This window comes from Ananas comosus, linkage group 6 (genome assembly GCF_001540865.1).
Source record: "Ananas comosus cultivar F153 linkage group 6, ASM154086v1, whole genome shotgun sequence".
NCBI lineage: Eukaryota > Viridiplantae > Streptophyta > Magnoliopsida > Poales > Bromeliaceae > Ananas > Ananas comosus.
The window spans coordinates 9,234,563-9,257,722 of NC_033626.1; the positions used below are offsets into that span (position 1 = coordinate 9,234,563).

The following is a 23,160-nucleotide window of genomic DNA, read 5'->3' on the forward strand; positions in this document are numbered from 1 at the left end:
GTAACAGCCGGAGATTGCTTCAACCCCCAACGTAAACAATTTGATATTCTGCTCTATATTTGGTACCTATCTCTCAATTCTGATGGTTGGTACTCGAGGTCTCAAGTTCGAATCCTAGTTGATTTACATTTCCAACTAAGTTTATTTCTAAATAAAATAAACGAAGCGGGTAGCGTGCTACCTATCTCTCTAAAAAAAAGAAGATATTCTACTCTTTGTTCAGCCGACTAATGCTTTTGTCGAATAATTTTGATTTGGAAAAGGTAATAATATTTCAAGAACGAAAATTAGAAGTAAGCGTGGAATGAAAAACATCATACACAATAAATTTTAGCATCTTATTATAAAATCTTCACTCGCCCCCACTAACCCTCCTCACATGCGCAGAAGATACCAGCACTTGAAATGCAGAATTTGTCAAACTTAAGGCTTAAGGGTAGCGCTCTAAAAGAAAGAAAAGCCGCAAAATCAAGAGGATCTATACTAACCCTTATTTTCTACCAACATTAGGAGCAAATGTATGTAATCTAATTTATGAGTAACTGTAATGCAATTCCTTTATCTTCCACAAAGCCGTCCACCATTAGCCACCCACGACCATCCTGTTCATTCTTGGAACCATCTGGTTCCTTTGCACGTGAACATACCTTCACGCTGCATGCGCGCCTTTGCCATGTGCAATGTTTGACGTCGCAAGTCGTCTCATCATCAAGCAGTCAAGTGAAGCTCGATCTTGACTTGGATCAGCAACTGAGATCTGAGAGACCAACCGTGTAAGGTTCCCCCATAATCTAAGGTTTAGTGTCGCTTGCTCAAAAACCATCCCGCTCGGCCTCTTGCTGAAGCCTAGATCTTCGAGTAGTGTACAGGAAACGCGATCAGATAGTTCCCTCTCTAATATGCATCTGAGATAAAATCGCATTGCCTTCAATCGAGCAATTCCCTCTTCGTCTTCATTCTTCTCGCCATTCCTTCCTCGCTAGCTCTCTCCTTTCCCTTTCTCTCTCTCCTCTCGTTTCCTTCTCCTTTTCCTCCACCGCCCCTACGACGACACCACACTTATCTATCGTATCTCGCCCACACCTCCACTAATGCTTGCGATGGTAACATAGGCTCGGATATGGCATAGATTGCTTTCCTCCTTGCTGTTCCTTGCTCTCTTTCTCCTTCCGCTTCCTCTCATCCTTCCTCCTCCTCCTCCTCCTTCTCCATTGCCCCTATGTTGACACTACGCTCTTTTCTTCTACCTCGCCTATATCTCGGCGGACGTTTCAGCAGCGGGGGTGGTGGTGGCAGCGACGCAAGCTCAGATATGGCAAAGATCATGAAAATGAGGTTGTGGTGAAGAGCGCGGTTGTGGACAACAACATTGAAGAGGGTGCTATAGGATTTGAGGACAACGGGGAGGGAAAGCGCGTAGGGGTGGGGGCTGCTGCGGTAGAGGATGAGAAAGGGGATGCAGTAGTGAAGAAGGATGCAAAGGATGGAATAAGAAAAAAGGAAAGAAGAAAAAGAAAAAATATATATATGTACAGTTTTCTTCTCCTATGAAAGCTACTACCTGTCACGGCCGCCATAGGAAAAGTCATGAAGTAGAGAAGAAAGAAGATAAAGAAGAAGTTACACTATTTGAGAGTAAATTATACTGTTTAAGACTAAGTTGTACTATTTAAAATTATTTGAGATTAAGTTGCATTACAAAATATAAAGTTCCACCGTTTGCGACTAAGTTACATTATTTTAGACTTAAGTTGTACTATTTGAGAAGTGGTAACTTAGTTTCAAATAGTTTAAATGGTACAACTTAAGTCTCAAATAGTGTAATTTTTATCCAAACGTTATTTTTCTTATTTTTGAGAATAATTAAATTTTCATCCAAATGCAAAGTTGGTTTAGTTCTTGTTTATATCTAAAGTTGTATCTACCTCTGAAATAAGCAGTTCTTATTTATATCCGAACCAATCGAAGCCTTTGAGTTTTTACATTGAAAAAAGCTTTACAAGATAAGTACAAAATATTGGCCTCTAGATGAAAGAATATAAGATTTACACCCCATTTTTAAATATATAAAGATAGCATTGCTCAAACCCAAAAAAATTTTGTGGAACATGTGTAAAATATATATCTATATATGCAGAGTGCACATGTTATGTACATTTCTCTTTTAGTATATAAAAAAAAATCTTTTAGTATAATGGTAATACTATCTGTACATCTAAAAAGATATTACAAATCTTACACTCTCTAATCCAAGTGCTCATATTGGGTCCTCATCTTGCCCCTTTTTTCAGTACTAAAAATCTAAAAGAATNTAAAAAAAAATCTTTTAGTATAATGGTAATACTATCTGTACATCTAAAAAGATATTACAAATCTTACACTCTCTAATCCAAGTGCTCATATTGGGTCCTCATCTTGCCCCTTTTTTCAGTACTAAAAATCTAAAAGAATTCTAAATACTAAGAGGAAGGGTTATAAGATTACAACTTTTTTTTTTAAAGTGTATAAATAATTAACATTTTCCTCAGTAAAAATAGCACAGAAGAATATTACTCATTTATTATCTATATATGTAGTTCCAGTATAAATGACAACATTTAACTGCAAGATATTATTTTTATATGAAATTCCTATTACATACAAGTTAGTTACATAGAATCAGTATCCTAACCACTTCACCAAAACATCCTCCTTCTATGCTTAGTAAAAGCCAACCAAAAAACCACAACATTTGCTCTCCTTTGACAAGACAATGACCTCCCAACCCTACATTCTCTCTACCAAAACATACTGAAAATAGCATATTCATGTTCTTAAAACCATCCCAACTCAACCCTTGTTGTTACATAACTAAAAAAGAACCCCCAAAAAAAAGCACTTAAACCGTTTGTAGGCGCCTTATATTAACCTCTCAATATATAGCTCTTTCCAAAAGCACCACTTACATATATTCTCTTTCTCCTCCTCTCATTTTTTTTCCACCTCCCATTATTTCTTCCTCTCCCTCTCTCTCTCTCTCTCCCTCTCTCTTTGGCTCGGGTGCAAATGAGGCCACAATTTCGAACGTTGCATGTCTTCTTCCTCGTGTGGTTGGCGCTCTCCGTCGACGGCCACCGACGCCTCGTCGCCGGTGGCGGTTCATACAACTACAAGGAAGCGCTTACGAAGTCGATATTGTTTCTCGAGGCGCAGCGATCAGGGAAGCTCCCGCCGAACTCCAGGATCCCTTGGCGCGGCGATTCGGCGCTCGACGATGGAAAGCTTGCCAATGTACGTTATAGGTTGAGTATAAGATATTAAAAATATCAGGGTTTTTTTTTCGACGACTTAAACTTTTAGAGATAAACAGTTGTTTTCTATTTGTCTATTATTCCTTCATAAAATGAAGGATATTAAATACAAAATATCAAAAAATATGTGTATATATATATATATAACATCATGCAAATTTTGTCACCTTAAGTTTAGCTTTTAGAGATTCGAAATGTATATTCCATGACATTTTTTGCATGGTTCTCGAAACAGCTTTTGCTCTTATGTTATTCCAATTAACACATGCATGTTATCGTAACATGAGATTTTGAGTTTAAATTTTTTAGCCTTTTAGTTTTTTATTTTCTTTTTATTTACTTAGATTTATTATTATCTAAAAGAGTTCAATCTAATAGAAAAGAAATCTAGCGGCCGTCTTAAGACCCCCTTTCCTCCTCTCAAAAAAATTGTAATAGGAAACATGTCAGAAATAGTCTTAACACTTTCATTCACATGCATGGTGGATATCAGATGACTCATGTCATATGTACTGTTAAAAAGACACCGAAAAAGACATGCAATGTAATGATAGACAAAACTATATATTTTTCACAAATTGGTAAACGTGAAAATCAAACTAGCTCTAATACCATCTTATCCAAAAAAATCAATCTAATAAAATGATGCTCAAAATTATGTTTTAAAATTTATGTCCTAAATCTATATATAGTAACCCACACATAAAAAAAAACTATTATTATAACTTATTAAAATAACATGCTTGGGTATTATCTCTTTAAGTTTTTAGAGTCTTCTTATTATTATTATAACTATTTTTCCTTTAATGTGGATCAATGTACATGTATATATACATATGTAGGTGGATCTTGTAGGAGGGTACTATGATGCAGGAGATAATGTTAAGTATGGTTTACCCATGGCCTTCACCATTACGAGCCTCGCGTGGACGGCGCTTGCATATAAATCCGAGCTACAATCCACCGGAGAGCTCAAGAACGTGTACGCCGCGATTCGCTGGGGCACGGACTACTTCCTCAAGGCCAGTTCCAAGAAAAATCGCTTGTGGGTTCAGGTGAGATGATCAGTCACCTAAAAGATCGATCTAGTAAAAAATGAGTTAGAAATGTTAAATATAAAAATATTTAAACACCGTTATCTAACAGCTTAAGCTTTTAGAGTACAACGGTTGTTTTACATAGGAGGTCCTGAATTCGAGTCACGCCAGACTCCTAACATATTAATTTCCTCCAATTTAATTCAAGCCCACGTCATGGCCGATTAAAAAGTCTTGAGGCTAGACGTGAGGGTTTTTTAGAGTACAACGGTTGTTTTACAATAAATATATATATATATATATATATATATATATATATATATATATATATTAATTCTATGTGCTAAATTCTGATTGGAGTTATAGCTAGGTTAGAGCACGTTGCATGAAAACGTACACGATAATATAAAGAATTTCGTTTGTTTCCTTATGTGCATGGTAATGTACATGTTCTGTAAATCTTAATAAAATTTGGGCCAAGTAGTGTTAATTAGATGGTAATTATTATCAAATAATTTTGTAGGATATGTTTTAGTACTTCTGAGTTTTATTGTAGAGTCATAATATATTGTAGTAAAAAAAAAGAAAGGGAAAAAAATTACAGAGATATACAACATCGAGCTCTTTTTATTTTTACAACAAATTTACAGTGTTTTGAGGGTTTTTTTTTTTTTTCCTTTTGTATTTTGATACCCTGAAAGAAACCATCTAATCACCCATACAAATAAAAATTAACACTGTTTTTTAGAAAACAACAAAAAATACATTGATGCTATGAAATTCCGGAGAATCTGAACAGGCTCTTATAGTATAAAGTATTTTCTTAAGAAATTTCTTTTGCGTATGTAATTTAATTTGGAAGGACATTAATATCAATGTAGCTGTTTTTTCTATATACAGTGCAAAAAAGGAATTAATATAATCACTATATATGTTTTGTAGATACAATTCTCTTTCCACAAGAAATTTAACATTGTGTTTGCAATAATAGTTAATCTCCCATTAAAGCAATTTTTTCAATTGGCATATGATATGAACCAAGGATATTGATGGGGCAAATTATATATGCCTTTTCCATTAAAAATCAATGTTATTGAGTCAAGCACTCTAAACTTTTGTGTAACTATAAACTCAAAGTTTAAAATGAGGGAAAAAGAGAAACTTCATAAACAGTTTCTCTATTTCAATCCATGATCTAACTCTATTTTCCGTCTATTTAGACAGATTAATTATCATTAGTACGTGACCATTTTGATCTTTAAATATTCGAACTTCTCTTCGTGTGCGCCTAAAGTTTAGGATCATTTGTTTAGTAAGAAAAAGTGTTTAAAAATGTGAATACACAAATTATCATCTTTACATAAACCTAAAAGGTGGGACTCAAAACTCTTTTTTAATAAAATACACAAGCAGAGGTTCGAGTTCTCGACGATCTTTATAAAAGTCCCAACAAAATAGTAGGGATTGTTTCAAATGGATAGATATTCTTTTAGCTCTTTTTTAATGCCTTAGATTATATAACAAGAGTTTTTTTTTCATTTTTTTTTTTTTTTGGTGTATTTGGTGCAAGATATGATTCGACTTCTCACTTTTTTAGAAGAGAATTAATTAGGCAAATCACCTAGGAAAATTAACTAATATCTTTCCAACATAAATTAAGATGGCAATTTGTAACTAATACTACTGTTGCCCAAAATAAGGTTGGAGATCCAGTAGCAGATCATCAGTGCTGGGTGCGCCCTGAGAACATGAAGACTCCGAGAACACTTTACAAGATAGACCAGAGCACGCCGGGGACGGAGATCGCCGCCGAGACGGCCGCTGCCATGGCCGCTTCTTCGATCGTTTTCAGGGATAGCGATCGCAAATACGCTCGCCGGCTCTTGAACAAAGCCAAGTTGGTGAGAAACATTTAGCGTCTCCATCTACGTACCTTCATTCGACTCTATTTTCGCAGAATCAGGCTCAGGTTGCAGCGCACTAACGAACAAAGTTGAAAGTTCAATTTCAATAGCACCTTAGGTGAAATAATGAACTATTGAGATTGAGCGTTTCAATCCTTATTCTACACTATGAGAAGTTTAGCTAACGACGAATAATAAGCTTTTCCGAACACTGCCTCAATTGTTTATAAATAAATGAAAAGAATATTAACTAATAGTATGAATGGTGAAACAAAATTTGAATCACTATACAAGAAAAAGAAAATTAAAAATAACAAGCGCTAAAACCGAGTGCCCAGTATTTAATTTGTTAGTGTGTCCTTTATCTGTACTGAACTCTCAGCCAAAGTATTACTATCTGGTTTTCTGAATCTTTGTTTTCTTTTCTTTGAAATTGAGCATATCTAAAGCTCGCTCTTATATGTTTTCCTTCATCATTGATTTCCTTTTTTCCTTTTTCCCTATTATGATATTCGTGGACAGCTCTTTGAGTTTGCTAGAAACTACAAAGGAACATATGATGGAGAATGCCCATTCTATTGCTCCTACTCTGGCTACAATGTACTCTCTCTCTCTCTCTCTCTCTCTCTCTCTCTCTCTCTCTCTCTCTCTCTACACTTGTGTTCTTGATACATATATATGACAACAATGCAGGATGAGTTGTTATGGGCTGCTTCATGGCTATATCTAGCAACAAAGAGGCAGAATTACTTCAAATATATCACTGAAGAAGCTGTAACTGCAAGTGTTGCTGAGTTCAGCTGGGATCTTAAATATGCTGGTGTCCAAGTTCTCCTCTCAGATGTGAGAATATTAATCTTTTGATCACTACTTAGCATCATTTGCTCCGCTTCTGCTTCTATTTTAAGCTACAGTATTTACTACCCCCGGTGTGGAGCGTTTGATAAATAAAAAAGTTTAAAGCATTAATTAGAAAATACTAGACAATTGAATGATGTTAATTTTGAGGGCTCAGTTAATTTGATTTGACACATGATATTTGCAAGCTATTGCAGCTGCATCTAACAGGGGAGGGTGGTCTCCAGAATTTCAAGACACAAGCTGACAACTTTGTCTGTGCCATACTACCAGATAGTCCCTTCCATCAAGTGTATATTTCCCCGGGTTAGTTCACTTGAATGAGAAACTATTATCTAACTAGGTAAAAACTTATAAAATTTATCAGAATTATAGACCATTTTGAAATGGTTGTTTAACCTTTCAAAATTTTAATTTTACTATTCAATTTTTCAATTTGTTTTATTTGAATTAGTTAACGACACTTTGGCTTTAAAATTTTAGCTAATTACTTATTTTAATAAATTTATAGTAATCAAACAAATTGAAAGGTTGGATAGTAAAATCAAAAATTTTAAAAAATTGAATAGTCAAGTCAAGTTCTGTACGTTTTTACCTACTATCTATTGCAGTTATTTTTGATAAAAATGTCAACATGAATCAAAGATGGTCTCTATATTACACAAAAAATATACAAATAATTTTTTTTTTATCTACGTACAATTTATTCTATTATTCTTGATTAGATCTTTTATAATTTTACATGGCACAATATGATTAGCGTGGTGCGTTTCCATGTAGAATACCTGTTATATATATAGAAGATGCTTCAGAATTAAATCTTGTACTAATTGAATTGTTACATGGACAAATAAGTATGTGAGAACCTTATAGCTTCTTTACATCGAAAGGCATATTGGAAGGAATAATTTTCTAGTACTGGAACTTAACAATTGTGAATCTTGTTACTAGGCCTACTTAATTATGAAAAAAAAAAATCAAATAAAAATTTCGAAATAGTCCAAAGTTCACAATAGTTCTTTTTGTTTCTACTATCGAAAGGCCAAAAATTTTAGTGTTCTTTCAATATTCTCTTCTCTCATAGTATAAAATTATAGTGGCAACTACTATAGAAGAAGCATATATATATATATAAGTACATACTCCTTCGGTGGCAGTTATTATTATAATTTTATACCAAAAGAAATTAAAAACAGATATTTTTAATCACTATATTACAAAACTAGACGTAAATCAATCGGGGATATGGAGGATTCCTCCAAAGAGGGTGCTGAGTAATGCGAAGTTTATTTCAGGGGGAATGATTCATCTAAGAGATGGAGCGAACACCCAGTATGTTACGGGCACCGCGTTCCTGTTCTTTTTGTACAGTGACATTCTCATCAAGAACCATGAAACAGTCACATGTGGGCAACAAGTGATTCAACCTACTCGCCTCAGGGAATTCGCCAAGCAACAGGTAAATATATATATAAGTCCCCCTTAATTTCACTGTAATTTTTGTTTTTATCATTTGCGAGTGCCCATTAATTAAACTCCTTTTAATTAAAGAGTTTTGCTCCTCAATTAATGATATTAATCCCAAAACGATTAGAAATAAAACCTCTCTTTGGTTTGGGAGTTTTTAACAGGGTACAGAGTTCGAATACACCACCATTGTTTCGAATCATGAATTCAAATTTTGAGTCGCTTGCTAGTTGCGCCTAATATGCGCATTATTATGGAATTTACGGAACATGCTAATTAATGGTACCTAATACAACTTAAGAGGAAGTTCTACAAGCCTTAGTCTCAGATCAATAAAACTCTAAAAAAGGCAAGATCCTATTCTGTATATAAAAATGGCTGAATTATAATTACACTACACAGTACTTTACATTCCTTTTTTTTTTTACTTTCTATTATGTACTATTTTTTTTCTAAGGCACCTTTCAACTACCTTTATTATGGGGTACCTTAATTGGAGTTCCCCATAATATTGTAGATCACATGGCATCATCATTATTATATTATAAACATCATTACTAAATCCCTAACTTCATCACTAAACTCTAAATACCATTATTGCACCCTAAACTATAATCTCGATCTAAACCCTTCACATCTATCTATATCTATATCTATACATTTATCTATACATATATATTATTTCTTCTAAAATTGCAACATGGCAATTTTTCCTTCATGGTGAGTGTGGACTCTATCTCGAACCAGCTCAAGCAGTCCTTCATCTTCCTCTTCCTTCGACTATTATCTTCATTCATTAGTAAGATGAATCTCATTCCTTATCATTGTTTTTTTCATCTCCTTTTTTTTTTGTCGACGTTTTTTATTTTTTTTAATTATTTATCTGCCGTATCGCGCGGATTACTACAGTATTATACATTCCAACACATCAACAATATTATAGTGTGTTTGGGATACATCAAGCATTTTTTTTTTTTCAATATCTACAGTATAAATAATAAATCTATAATTTTTAGATGAAATTTGTTAAAATAAATACTGATTTAAAGTGGCAGAACATATATATATATATATATCTAGCTAGTTTTGACACAAAAAAATAATTAAATACAGAAAAAAATAGTTAAAAATAATTTGATAGAAGCTTTCAATGGATTTATCATGAAGATTCATTTTATATTTTTTTCTACTATTTAACTAGCGCCTTTTAATAAAGTTGTCAAATTTTATCTAAAACAAGAGATTTGTTAATGATAACGTATAGATTGGTGAGAAAAAATTAATCTAGTAGTATCTGTGAAAAAACAATTGTACAAAGTAGAAAATGAAAATAAATATAAAATATAGTGTAGAAATTGATAGATAAAATAGAATAATACAATGGTGTTTTTGAAAAAAAAAAAAAATGTATTACTTAGCAAGTAAAGTAAAAATAATACCAAACTATAGTGTGATATATCGGATGTAATCTTCATGACCTATTGGATAAACTTTTGAGTTAGTGATATAAAAACCATATATACCTACTGTCTCCGAGTTTAAATTTCTAATATTTCAATGTGAGGTAATAAGATATAAATAATGGTGCTGTATTCTTTGAATTATAAACTATATATTATGAATATATTATATATATATATATGCATATATATGCCCTAATCACGTTAAACCCTAATATTGGGTTATCATCTATATATATATATATATACGTGCATGGGCAGATGGACTACCTTCTTGGGAGCAACCCTAGGGCCCGGTCGTACATGGTGGGGTTCGGAGCCAGCCCTCCGACGGAGCCGCACCACCGCGGAGCGTCGGTGCCGGTGGTCCAGCTCCAGGAGGACGTCGACTGCGGCATGAGCTTCACCAAGTGGTACGACCGGGACCAGCCGAACCCGAACGAGCTCACGGGGGCCATCGTCGGCGGTCCCGACAGCTACGACAACTTCGACGACAAGCGGTCGGACTCCTCCAAGCTCGAGCCCACCACCTACATCAACTCCCTCGCCGTCGGCCCCCTCGCCAAGCTCGCCGCGCACGCCTTCTGACAACGCAGCGAGATCGATCGGACGTGCCAGATGCATGAAAATGCATGGGATCTTCGGCCTGGCGCCTGCGTGTCGGCCGAGAAATTAATAATATATATGCCTGGACCCGGTCCACCATTTTCAGCTGTAGTCTGTAGACGAGCTTATATATTAATTCGTCGATTATTTATTTCATCTCTACTATCAATCTTTTTTTTTTTTTTTTTTTTTCTAGAAAGAAGCACGATTATCAAATCTAGAAAAGATTCTGGTGATCACTACTAAAATAAGAGATGGAATAAATATTTACGTTGGTGTAGCAGTTCACAGATGACATGGTGGACCAAGTAGAGGCAATTATTTCTGTCGTTCCAGTGGATGCATAATATAATTGCCAAGAATCGACAGCGCAGTAAACCTTATCCTTATACATTATGTATATGTATGCATATGAAAGAAGAGTTCAGCTGTAATACTACCGACAGTAAAGAAATAGGTATTGTTATCCACGTGTTAGCACGTGCTTGAATCCATATAAAAACCAAATACAATTCTAGTTTTTCTCTATAAAAACATATACATATAAAAACCAAGATCACAATGATGAACACTGACACTACCAGAGCACGATTTGAGTTTAAAACTAGCAACGCATTTGTACATGAATTTGGCCGAGAAAAACGGACGCAAGAAATCAAAAGAAGCAGATCGAAAGAGTTTAAATTAAAAAAAATTAATAAATATAAACTCCAACACCTTGATAGATGAATGAATACAAAAAATTAACATGAAGAAACAGGTTCCTTACATGCAAATTTGTACTGCAAAGGGAGTGAAAGCCTAAGATCTTATTGTAGAAGGGAAAACGATGAGCTGTATTACTGATTGAACTGCTATCTCCCTATCAAACTGGAAAATTTCAATAACGGTAATGCTGTGCATATGTAAGAAGGCACAGAGAGTACATCAGATGAGTCAACTTTGCATATAAAACTGATAGTATCATATTACCATCGAATCACTAACAGCAATGCACAATCATATTCAAACCATAAGATCATAATCGAAGAATATACATCAGCTATCAATTAACATTAATTCCTATATTTCTGACTTTCAGTTCCATCTACTCCTACAACAACGTCAATAATCATCATATTATTCACCGAACACAGACAAGACTACTATCATAAATCAGATATCCAGACCAATGTTGCTTTCTTTTCACACAAAACCACCAATACCAGGCAAGTATAGATGTACGTGAAGTCGAAGTCGTAAAGCTCTTACTCTGTTGGCAACCATTAAATATGATAAAAACACAATAGGAGCAGTAAAATGAATCCCCGGACTTTCAGGCCTCTTTCCTTGTTATCCTGTCATCGGACAAAAAGGCTCTCAGATAATGTAATTTCTCTGACACAAAAAAAAGAATCGTATACCAGGATCTAGCAAACCTGAAGCAGTAGATTCCAAGAGCATTTGTGATTTCGTGGATGACAGAAGTAGCAAAATGCAGGTAGAGACCCACTGTTCCCAATAAATATGTAAGATACTAATAGAGAATAAAAGCATTAACAAGGCAATTAAATACAAAGACAAGGATTCATGGTAACAAAACTCATTTCAGTACTTAGAATTATAGGTCCGTCTCTCCAATTGTAATAGAAGTACAATAGAAAGGAACTTTTTACCCAAATTAATTTTCATAAAACCAAAACCATCAGAAAAAAAGTGTTCCACTATGGGGATCCAAATTTTAGCCAAATGAGTGTGCTTAGAGGAATTAATTTACCAGAAAGAAATTTAACCAACACAACCACAAACATGGGGACAATATCCTCTGAAGATTTATGAACAATAAATTTACCAGCATATAAGCAGTACAGAAGAAGAACTAAATGCTCATCAACCAGAGGAACTCTGCAGCCAACGAAAACAGAAGAGTCACCATATATAAAGAATTGCATGTATTCATCACCGATACTGTTTTAAAGTAACCGATACACATACCCATCATTGAGCATAGCAGTTAGAGCATTCGCAATAGCAAAAGGAAGATACAGCAGAGACTGAGAAAGAACGCAGTTGGTCAATATTTCATACCACTCAAACAAGTCAAATAGAAATGAGTGCAATTGGAGCAAAAAACTGTGGAAAATAAAACCGAGAGGTTTACAAAGATAGGTACCATGCACATTCCAGTTTTTAAACCCTTTGGTTCATCACAAAGGTGAGCCAGTATCATTCTTCCCTGTCCAGGACTCCAAGTTAGTGTTCTATGTAAAGAACATCCGAAAACGAAGCACTTGTAACAATAAGATAGCCAAGAAAGTTACTATGCTATTTTAATTGTCTTACCACTAGAAACCCAAATGTAAAACCAGTTCCAACTACAAGCAAATGTGGGTGATTCCGCATAATATCTGAAGGTGACAGATAAGCCCTGCACCATGATTAAAAACAAAAAAAAAGGTCATTGACAGGCCATTTCTAGCAAAACTTTAGGTTATGTAAAAGACAAACAGAAATCTTAGTTTTATTATGTGCTAACCAGACAAGAACTCCAGCCAAGAGCACACCAAAAGGATAAAGCTGGCCAACAGGAAAAGGAAAAACATTACAGTTGGAAACCAAAAAGGAATGGTAGATTTTGCACAGAGAACGTAAGCACAATTGCCGTTGCCAACATTATTCATTTGTTTTCTTGCTTGGATAAAGATTATGTATATTACGAATTATATGAAGCTTACCATTGCTAATGCCAACAGCATGCTTCCTTTTCTTGCTTCAACAACCTTATGGACATTACGGATGCTGCATATAAGTGCATCAATCTCTAAAGATATTATAGTCTCAGCCAGTCAAAATGTTTTACCAAACAGTATGCTTCAGCAATATAAATTTCACTCTCAAACTATCACTATTGATTAACATATCCACTGAATATTAAGCAGAGATATACTCACAGGAATTTACTTCTAATCTGCTTTTTCTATATTGAGTTTACCGAAGAAAGAATCTCAGTTATCACTATGCTCAAAATCGGCATTTTACACCAGTGAGATATTATTATTTGAATTCCCATTCGAAACTTGAAACTTCCCAACCAAACATGCCTTAAAAGACCAGCAAAACATATCTACCTTACACGAGTTATAAAGGAAACTCCACTAAATAAGATAAATTAGATGAAGTTTGCCGAAACTTTTGCTACAGAACTTTGCAAACAAGTTGAAAAGTATAACCTAGCACATTCTCATTAGCTTAAAATCAAATATCGAAATATAATGATTAAACCTCACCATGAAAAAAAAAAGAGTTAATACAGCCTATTCAAACCTGAAAGGCAGAAAGGTGCTAGTTCATACTCCGTAGAGGTGCAACAGAAAAGGAACACATTGATTGAATTAACAACTAGAAAATACAAATACATTTCAAGAAACAGAGTGAGAAAGGTTCATCACACACAGAGTGCTCACTCACGTAAAGTGGGAACTCATGTCACCGTTGTAGCATCCTAAGCAACTGAGGCCATGACTAGTAGCAATATAACTTACAAATTGATATTTGATGTGATGAAAGAAACTTACTTGGACGAAATAGTTGGGATCACGCCAAAAATAACCATAAGAAACAGCACAATGCCGTAAACGGGGGTTTCTGATGGAAGAACCATGAAAAAAAAGAAAAAAAGAAAAAGAAAAAGTCAAGAACAGGACCACTGCATACAGTAGCTTTTCTATGTGAAAATGGGAAATATATAGCACTATAAAGATAATCAGATAACTTATAAGAAACCGCCACAGTCGGCAAAGCATGGAATACCAAAAGGGACGTGTCCAGTTGCAAAAGAATTTAGCAAGAATGGAAAAACAATGGCAATAACTGTTTTGCATTATAGGTTTGTTTTACCTAGCAGGTTAGTTGGGAAGTACAAATTTCCGTTTATTTCCTTCATGACTATTTTACTGAAATGACTACATGGACAACTTTGTGGTTGTTCGCATGTCTAAGACGGAAAAAACGAAAGAAAGATGACTCGAATATATCAGAATTTCCACTGTACTAGATCTTCATGTTTATTAGAAACAATATAATGTAAGATGCATAAGAAACTCTGATAACCAATGAGGAAAATGACATTATAATATATTTAATTCTACCGTCTAGTTTATGAATTACTGCAATAACATGCATGCAAGCAAATTGAAAAAAATATAACTAACGAATGCTTTATGTAATTATATATAGAAGTTAAATTGAAGTCAAAGCTCCAAAACCAGCTTTGAACCGTTTAGTTGAATGTGACTAATCAAAAACAAGACCTGCTCACTAGTTTCCACATGGAAGCCAGAAAAAAAAAAAAAAAAAAAAGTCTGTTATTTTGGGATGGGATAAATTTGTCCAGTTCAATTATAGAGACAAGATCATCTATGTTAAAAGTGTATATCAAGTATCAACTCTAATTGTTGAACTTACAACTAACTGATTCAAAATGTTTGACTTCCTTCTCGTGAAATGTTATCCTTATAAATACACCATGTCACTGCCAAATGTATATTTCAATTATTGGTTGAATGTTATTCCTAATACATTGTGAAATGGTTTACTAGGCTGAACCAACCAGCAACTTAAATTGTAGTTGCATGATTTCACACCCAAAAGACATCAGCACATTATGTACAAAGAGACAAGCATCGGCTCTAATAATTTATCTGTACTGGTATAAGTCGGTAATGGTTGGATCAAAATTAACAAACATTGATACGAGTCAGCACAAGTGTCAAGGATGGCCTGGGATATAAACGGTATCATGGTTGCTGTGATTGAAGAATTCTTACGACAAGTCAGAACATACCAGGAATGAGTGGCACCCAACTTAAAAGGGGAATTGACTTTCGAAAATCTTGTGCCCACCATTCAGCTCCTAACAAGAGAAGGCAAAATATTGGACCCATACAACATCATTAAAATAAATATTTTGCGCAAGAACTATACAAAAAACTTTTAGTCAAACGATGTCCAAGAAACAAATGAGCTCAATCTATAGGATGTTTGCAAAATAGCAGGAAAGTACCTGTTAAAAATGTCAGAAAATGGCAGATATAAATCAGCATGAGGCCTTCTGTAGGTCCATTTATTATAGGAAGAATGAGTGTATTCGTAAAGAAGCTGGATAAAGAGCAAAATAGTGTCAACATTAAAGCAGATAGAGCCTCCCCAAAAAGGGGGCGGAAGTTCAAAATGAAAGTGGAAAGAAAGCACAAATTAATTTATCAAGAATGTCATGTAACGTGCATTTATAGGAGCTACGTGCAAATTTTCAGGGAAAAAAAACAATCACAAGTATATATAAAAGTCACAAAATGCAGATAACTTTTAACCAGTTTAACTACCCCTGCCTCACTAGACAACTAATATGTTAGGTGCAAATCCATAAGAGGAGTAGTTACTTGCACAACAAATATGACATTTGTACATGCACCCAGATCCATCTGACTTGTGAAATCTAGGCTAAACTTCAAAAAAGGGCTCTGTAGTATTTCACATTGATGCCCTTTATTTCAGTTTGTATTACTTTAAGTGCCATGAGGTTGCTATTCTATTTATCGTAATCGTTAAAATTCAGGTTTGGATCAGATTGTGAACATGTTTCAGTCCGGTTCTGATCCAAAATTGACTAGAGACCTGGATGTGAATCTAAATTCTGATAGTATTTTTTTTAATAGAGTTTAGATCTAATTCTGATCAAAACTCAACCAAACTGTTAGCACAGCCAAAACCCAATCGGTACTTAAATTTTTGAGGAGCTGACAGAAGGTCCATAACCAGAATGGTAAACTCGGGGCATCTAAGAGATACAGACAAAACCACAGGGTGCTAATGAGGAAAAGCACTATATCGTATGGCCCTTTCTTCAAGTTTAAAACTAAGAGTTTGTAAAGGCATTTATGCCTTGCTATATGTGTATTAGTTTGTAAAGCTAGGAGTCATGCTCAAAAGCAAAACAGTTTCAACTTGGACTTTTTTGTTTTAGGTCGTTCAAAAGCCCCATCGCTTCCGATCAAGCTAGGAGTTCTATATTTTTGGGTTTCCAAATGTCCGATTAAAACATAGAATGCATCCAAGACAGACAAGCACAAATTCAATCCTTCGATCAATTATCCTAGTATTTCCACAGACTATTGGTTGTAACTTATGCTCGAAGTTTAGAACTATATAAAATAACGAGTAAACAAGTTTTAATCATCTGTGTGAACCTAATGCCGAATATTTAGATATTAGTTCCAAATTCTCAACCATGATAAGAAGTCATACAGCCTTTTATGCAAGGTTTAAAGTGTCGTGGCACGAAAGCGTGCCGCTGTCTACCTGGCACGGTACAGCACCGGCACGCTTCAATGCCGACACATGGCACGCTTGCGTACCGATGGATACGCATGGCCTCCCACTGGCATGCTTGCGTACCGATGGATACATATGGCCTCCCACTGGCACGCTTTGGCACGGACTTGTTTCAGTTTTTCTAGTTCCAATAAGCTCTTATAATGTTATTTTGTTTAATTAAATAATTATGAATATTTGCTATATATGGCTTACTATACTTATCAATCAATTAACATACTTATAAATTTTTTTCTATATAAACTACAACTATACTTGATGCAGAATATAATTTTTACAGATTAGAATTTTTAAAATGTAAAGATATCTTTGTTTCTTTCTTTCTTTTGACCATATTATAGTCTTTCTTTTATAAAATACGAAAAAAAAAATAATAATAAATAATTTTAAAAATTATTTAAAAATTATTTTAAAAAGTATTTAAAAAATTATTTTTTAATTAACTTTTTAAAAAATAATTAGATCTATCAAAAAAATTAAGTAATAAATTATATGACAAATAAATTAAATAAATTTAAGTATCAATTGATTTAATTTTGTTTTTAATTTTATCAGTATTTTCAATCTTCTAACGCAAAAATAAAATTTTATATTTGATATGCCTCAAAATTTGCTTATTAAGTTCGATTTGTTCCCCTAATTTGCCAAAAATTTCGCAGCGCAACAAATTTTGATAAAATAATTTTTTTGACTTACCTAATAAGTAGATTTTCGATTTGTAATGCCTTTGAGGGTGTGAGATATTTAGGATGCTCCTTGGTACCCCAAAGAACAAAATAAAAAAAAAAAAGCAAAAAGCAAAAAAAAAGCAAAAAAAAAGTGTGCCGGCACGGCACTATGCCGTGGCACACTCCTGCGTGGCTGTGTAACTTTGTCTCGTGCGATACTCCGGAGTGTGCCGCGGCATGGAGGGGGGTCCCGGGTCTAAGACCCCCCTGTACCATGCCCTTTTCTTGGGGGCACGGTACGTGCCGCCCCGTGCCGTACGACACGGGGCGGCATTTTAAACCTTGCTTTTATGCAGTATGTCGTAATAAGTAGAAAAAAATTCTCAAACCACAAAACTAATAATAAATAGCCACACAGCCTGCTCCATGAAGAGCCAAGCATGAGGCTACGTGCAGTTCACAAGAATGAATATGAGAAACATAATAAGAAACTCACTGTTCCCAAGTGGCCAGATAAAATGGGATAGCTGCAGTCACCCAGAACCAGAATGTGTTCCTTCCGCACATTGCAGTGCTTCCAAAAGCCAAAGCTTCAAACTATCAAATCTAGAGTGTAATTCATCAAAAAAAAACTCAGAAAATCATATAAAATGTAAAGATAGATGGACAAGAAGGGACATACAGCACAAGCAAGTGCATCACATCCTGCTCAACAATCACAAAAGTTCAAAGATTAATGAGATGGCTCACATGCAGCTTGCTACAAAAAAGTTCCATAAGAAAGTAACTTACCATGATCGAAAAGTTCTCCTAAAGGACTTGATGAGTTAGTACGTCTTGCTTGTTTACCATCAACAGCATCGAAAGTCTGGTATGGTATTTAAATTATGCATGTCAGTACAAAATGAACCAGTTCGTTTCGACAGAAAAGAAAGTTGATTACAGTCCTTTAATAAGCAAAGGTGGTCAGTTTCAACATTTTAACTACTAGCAAAACATAGAAATTCACAGGAGAAGAGAGAACAAAGCAATTAAAAAAAGAAGACAGCCTTCTTCCTCTCCCCTCCCAAGCAAAACCCCACCACAAGGCACCAAAAAGGAGAATGGAATAAAATAAGCACATCAACAGTACATTGTCCAAAATCTACAAGGCATGCCCAACACAAATAGTTCCGTTGTTTAAGGTCTCTTCATTCATAAATATTTTGGATTTCTAGTTTTTTGCATAAAAATAATTAGTGACTCAAGAAAACGCTTTTGTCAACAAAATTCTTTTGGAAGTCCACTATTAAGTTTAAAACCAGTCATTACGCATTTAGCTCAGTCATCAGAAATCATTATCAGCGGTTAGCAATGTTCCAAAAAGCGGTCCAAACAGCATATGTGGCCAAAATGCCAGCACATATGCGGCCGCAGATGCGGTTTCTTTTTTTAAGATGGGATTAAAATATAATGTTGAATGGGATTGTTTATTTAATAATTATACATATACATATAACTATTTTTATAAAAGTTTAATTAATAATAATACAAATAAATGCAATTATCTTTATATAAATATAACTAACTATGTCTCTTCTTATTTTAGTAGGTATTATTCCTAATCTATCTAATAATATGTTTATAAATATTAATGAACAATTTTATAATTGTTAGATGTTGTTACACTGGATTTTTTTTTAAGTGTTGACCTCTTAAATGATGTGAATGACAATTTATTGAAAAAATTATTGTTCTTCATAAAAGTTTAGCATATCTCTTTTCAGAACATTAATTTTTGTTTGACATATTTTATGATTTTGCATCAAAATTCTATTTATTTCTCTATTTAATAAATAAGAGTAAATTACTAATTGTTAATTCAATGATGAGGTCCTTTACGTGAAACTAATTATTTTAATTTATAAATTCTGAATTGTTACTTTAGTTATTTAGCTTTGTTAGGAAGCATTTATATTTATTTTTAATGCCTACAAAAATTTTATTAATATTTTAGTAGATGGGCCGCATATGAGTCCACATATGCGCTATGCAGTAGGTAACCGCATGAATACTGCATACCGCTTTTTGGAACATTGGTGCTTCCATGAGATAAGCCTTTGGTTGATGATCAGAAGAGCATATGATTATCACAAGAATGCTTATCGCAAGAATGAAACCAACCATCCAATAATCAAGGAGATTTAGATGAATTACATGGAAAAAGGCTCCTGAAAAGGATTGCAGCAACCATAAATGAAAAGCAATAAACACATTTGCAAATAATGTATCTTAACAGTCATTCATATTCTTCTTTGGAAGCGATACTTATCCTATAAGCTTATACTTGACTTTTCAAATTGCTAATTTACAAACAGTTAGGCTAACAGATTGAGACCAGTTCTCCGTTGTACAAGTTAATAAACCACCACTGACAAATAAAACAATATGGGCCTGTAGCGATGATCTTCACAGACCTGATATAAGAAGAGAAGCAACCCATGAGCAAGGTGGACCCATCTTGGAGGTGCTGTATCTAGGCGAGGTGAATATATCTGTGAAGAAAGTCTTATGTAAGATGGAAAATATAGTTTTTTAAAAATAAAACAAATTTCAGTGCACATTTAGCATTATTTACGTGTTTTCTCTTTTGCTCAAGCTATTGGAGGTTAAAAGTAGATGGATTTCTTTATACCAATACAGTAAGACTCCAACCACTTGAAATTATAATGGCAAAGTAACTGCATAACAATACAGCTAAGCTAATTTCCGCATCAAATAAGGTAAAAAAGTGATACGTTTTTATTTGACATGTCAGAATATTTTGAATATATTGCATATGAGTTGTAATAAATATAAAGGCAAGAAAGGAAAAAAGAGTAGATGCATCAAAAATATATATATTTTCTGTAAGAGCTACTTACATAGCCAAGAAGTGCCGATATGACTAGAAACAAAAAAGCTGTAAGTGTAATCTGAAAATACAAAAACAGTATAAGGAAGCAGTTCAACAAAAATATGTGAACCTAAAGATGGTTCAAAAGAGGCAGAATAGAAGAATTGCTTACCATGTTTGGTCTAGAGGTGGATCCAAGCATGCAAACATAAGAGAAAAAGAAAGTTAATACACAGAATGCTTAGTAATAAATCAACTTATAGTACCAAAGGTTTGAAATTTCATCATCATCATCATCATCATTCAAGCCATTCCCCAAGATATTTCGAAGTCCAATAAACTAAGTTGGTTCAGACTAAGGATACGCTAAAAGTTTGTTTGGCCCTGTTGTAAGGTGTAGTGCTGTTTTGATGAATTGAATAGTGCAATTAAGAGACACACTACATTAGAATACCCCGAACAGAAATCTGCCACAAAATCAGAAGCATGAGCTTCCAGCTTCTGCTTTTGAGGCTCAAAATCTCATTTCTGCTTCCTGCTGCAGCAGAAGCTCCAAATGTTGATCTTCACCAAATTAGTCTATTAGAGGCAGCTGCAGCTAGAAGCAGAAGCAGGATCAAACAGGCCCTCAACACTCAAGCAAACTAGCGAGTTCCCACTCAAGCAAGTAAAGAAGCAACCAATTGAGCAAACGAGGATCGTGAAAAGGAAACTTACGGCATCCAAAGAGGGAAAAGAGTGACGCATCGGCTCCAAAAGGGTTGTAGGATATACTTCGCAACCAAGGAGTTGTCCACTCCACTGTACTTGTACTTTTTCAGCGTCGCAACCCCATGGTGCCCTATATAACCCATCTACGACACCCCAACAAAGAGGATCAGAGCTCAGTTACGAGTGCTCGAACACGAGATCGCCATGGAATTTAGGGATTACCAGGTCGATAGCACCCTCCTCGAAGCTCTCAAAATCGAAATCGTCGCCACCGATCGAGAGAACGAAGGAGCGAGCGGAGGCGAGGTGGATCCGCGAGAGGGATCGGGAAACCCTAGGATCTCGGTTCGGGGATCGTCGAGGTGACGAGGGACGGGGAGAAAGGAGGAAGACGACGAGAGCAGGTGGAGGGGAAGGACGAGAGCGGATCCATAATACAAATGGGCCGAATATAGGCCGAATATGGGCCTAACATGGGCTTAATATTGACGGTTTTGGGGTGTGGAACTCCACATAAGCCCATCATGTAGTGAGGAATGTGGGCCGTCTCCAATTGCGCGCAAATTCGTTGGAGATACATGCAGTTAAAAATACAACAATTACAACTACATACATCTCGTTTGGTTAGATATAGTAGAAAGCGCTGTAACTACAAATAATTTATTTAGTTGCATGCAGTTGAAAAATAATTTTTAAAATTTTAAAATTTTATATATAATGGTAAAATTATCTCCAACGTAAAAAAAAAAAAAAATTATTTTATGTTTAAAAATAATTAAGAAACTAAGTTCAACTTTCGTTTAAAATTTCTCTTTCCAACTGCTGCAATTAGAACTGCAGCTAATTTGGGTTGAATCTCCTCCTGTAATTGCTACTGTAGCAGTTGGAATGAAACATATCAAATCAAACACCGAATTTGAATTTGCATACAGTTACAACTATTTTGTAGTTACAACTACATGCAACCAAATGGCTCCTTAAGTGAGTCTGCGTTGAGGCAGTTTGGTGAGTCAAATGATTAATCTTGCATCCAAATTTTAAGACATTTAATTTAAAATGTTTTTCTGTCCATATCTTAACACCGTATGTAACGACGGGATCAAAGAAAAGCCTAATCAAGTTGGACGAGGAGCCTCTCGTTTTCAGGGTTTGTTTTTTTTTTCTTTCTCTCAAATTGGCCAGGGCTCAAGCAAGAGAGGACAAAAATTCGGTGGAATGGTCTCCAACGTGAAAGTTGGCGAGACCGCCCCTTTAGCCGTCCATCACATAAACAACATGTATCTCAAAACCGCGTAAACAAACTGCCCCCACAAAATAAATAAATAAAAAAAAATTTTATAAAACGAAAGTAGAGGGGGTAATAATTTGTTTTGGTCTTGTTCGATATGTTAGTGTAATTTAAGAAGCTGTTTGGTTTCTCAAAAAAACATATAAAAAAATTTTTCAAAAAATTCATGAATTTTGTTTAGTTTTTCGCTGTTTGATTTTAAGAAAAAATAGTTTCTAAAAAAAATAATATTTTATAAAAATTAGTATTTTATTTTTCAAAAGAAATCAAAAATAAAAATAATTATTTTTTATAAAATTTTTAAAAAATTAAAAAAATAAGTTTTTCTTGGAACCAAATGGAGAGAAAATTTAAAAAAAGATATTCGAAGAAAAAAAATTCATATTTTTTTAAGGAACTAAAGAGTCCCTATTAAAGATGAAAAGAATTCTTTTTTACTTAAATTTTTAGTCCAAATCAAGCTAAAAGAGAAGTAAAATAGAATGGAGAGCGAAATGTACTACACCTCTACACTAAACAATATCTTTTTTCAAAATAAAAAATATTCCTCATTCTATTATGGATTTCATGATCAGCATTTGCTTGTGCATAAGTAGGCTTATATATACATCACCAACCTACTAGAAT

The 23,160-nt window shown here is 34.5% G+C and overlaps 2 protein-coding genes across 2 annotated transcripts; one reads left to right on the top strand and one right to left on the bottom strand.

Annotated features, from left to right (window-relative positions):
- LOC109711363 (endoglucanase 8) lies at positions 2,842 to 11,518 on the top strand. Its single transcript, XM_020234365.1, has 8 exons — positions 2,842 to 3,270; positions 4,133 to 4,345; positions 6,028 to 6,228; positions 6,754 to 6,831; positions 6,925 to 7,074; positions 7,287 to 7,395; positions 8,385 to 8,548; positions 10,278 to 11,518. Exons 1-8 carry the CDS (start codon positions 3,046 to 3,048, stop codon positions 10,602 to 10,604), a joined length of 1,467 nt encoding a protein of 488 aa, XP_020089954.1. The 5' UTR covers positions 2,842 to 3,045; the 3' UTR covers positions 10,605 to 11,518.
- On the bottom strand, positions 11,546 to 21,661 carry LOC109711364 (choline/ethanolaminephosphotransferase 1-like). The gene is made up of 19 exons (XM_020234366.1): positions 21,468 to 21,661; positions 21,252 to 21,388; positions 20,707 to 20,716; positions 20,563 to 20,613; positions 20,116 to 20,193; positions 18,452 to 18,527; positions 18,342 to 18,364; positions 18,156 to 18,256; positions 15,664 to 15,758; positions 15,445 to 15,513; positions 14,177 to 14,246; positions 13,337 to 13,400; positions 13,138 to 13,178; positions 12,945 to 13,029; positions 12,775 to 12,837; positions 12,597 to 12,655; positions 12,454 to 12,506; positions 12,041 to 12,113; positions 11,546 to 11,959 (listed from the first exon to the last, which is right to left on the bottom strand). The coding sequence occupies exons 2-19, from the start codon at positions 21,386 to 21,388 to the stop codon at positions 11,938 to 11,940; spliced, it is 1,170 nt and encodes a 389-aa protein (XP_020089955.1). The 5' UTR covers positions 21,468 to 21,661; the 3' UTR covers positions 11,546 to 11,937.

What these genes read in the sequence shown, in the direction of transcription:
- LOC109711364 (XM_020234366.1), bottom strand. Translation starts at nt 21,388, where the DNA reads ATGGGTTATATAGGGCACCATGGGGTTGCGACGCTGAAAAAGTACAAG. An exon ending in TATCTGGCCACTTGGGAACA is followed by an intron (nt 15,759 to 18,155) that starts GTGAGTTTCTTA and finishes CTCTTTATCCAG; the next exon opens with CTTCTTTACGAATACACTCA. An exon ending in TGCTGTTGGCATTAGCAATG is followed by an intron (nt 13,179 to 13,336) that starts GTAAGCTTCATA and finishes CCTGTTGGCCAG; the next exon opens with CTTTATCCTTTTGGTGTGCT.
- LOC109711363 (XM_020234365.1), top strand. Translation starts at nt 3,046, where the DNA reads ATGAGGCCACAATTTCGAACGTTGCATGTCTTCTTCCTCGTGTGGTTG. An exon ending in TCTTGAACAAAGCCAAGTTG is followed by an intron (nt 6,229 to 6,753) that starts GTGAGAAACATT and finishes ATTCGTGGACAG; the next exon opens with CTCTTTGAGTTTGCTAGAAA. An exon ending in GGGAATTCGCCAAGCAACAG is followed by an intron (nt 8,549 to 10,277) that starts GTAAATATATAT and finishes GTGCATGGGCAG; the next exon opens with ATGGACTACCTTCTTGGGAG.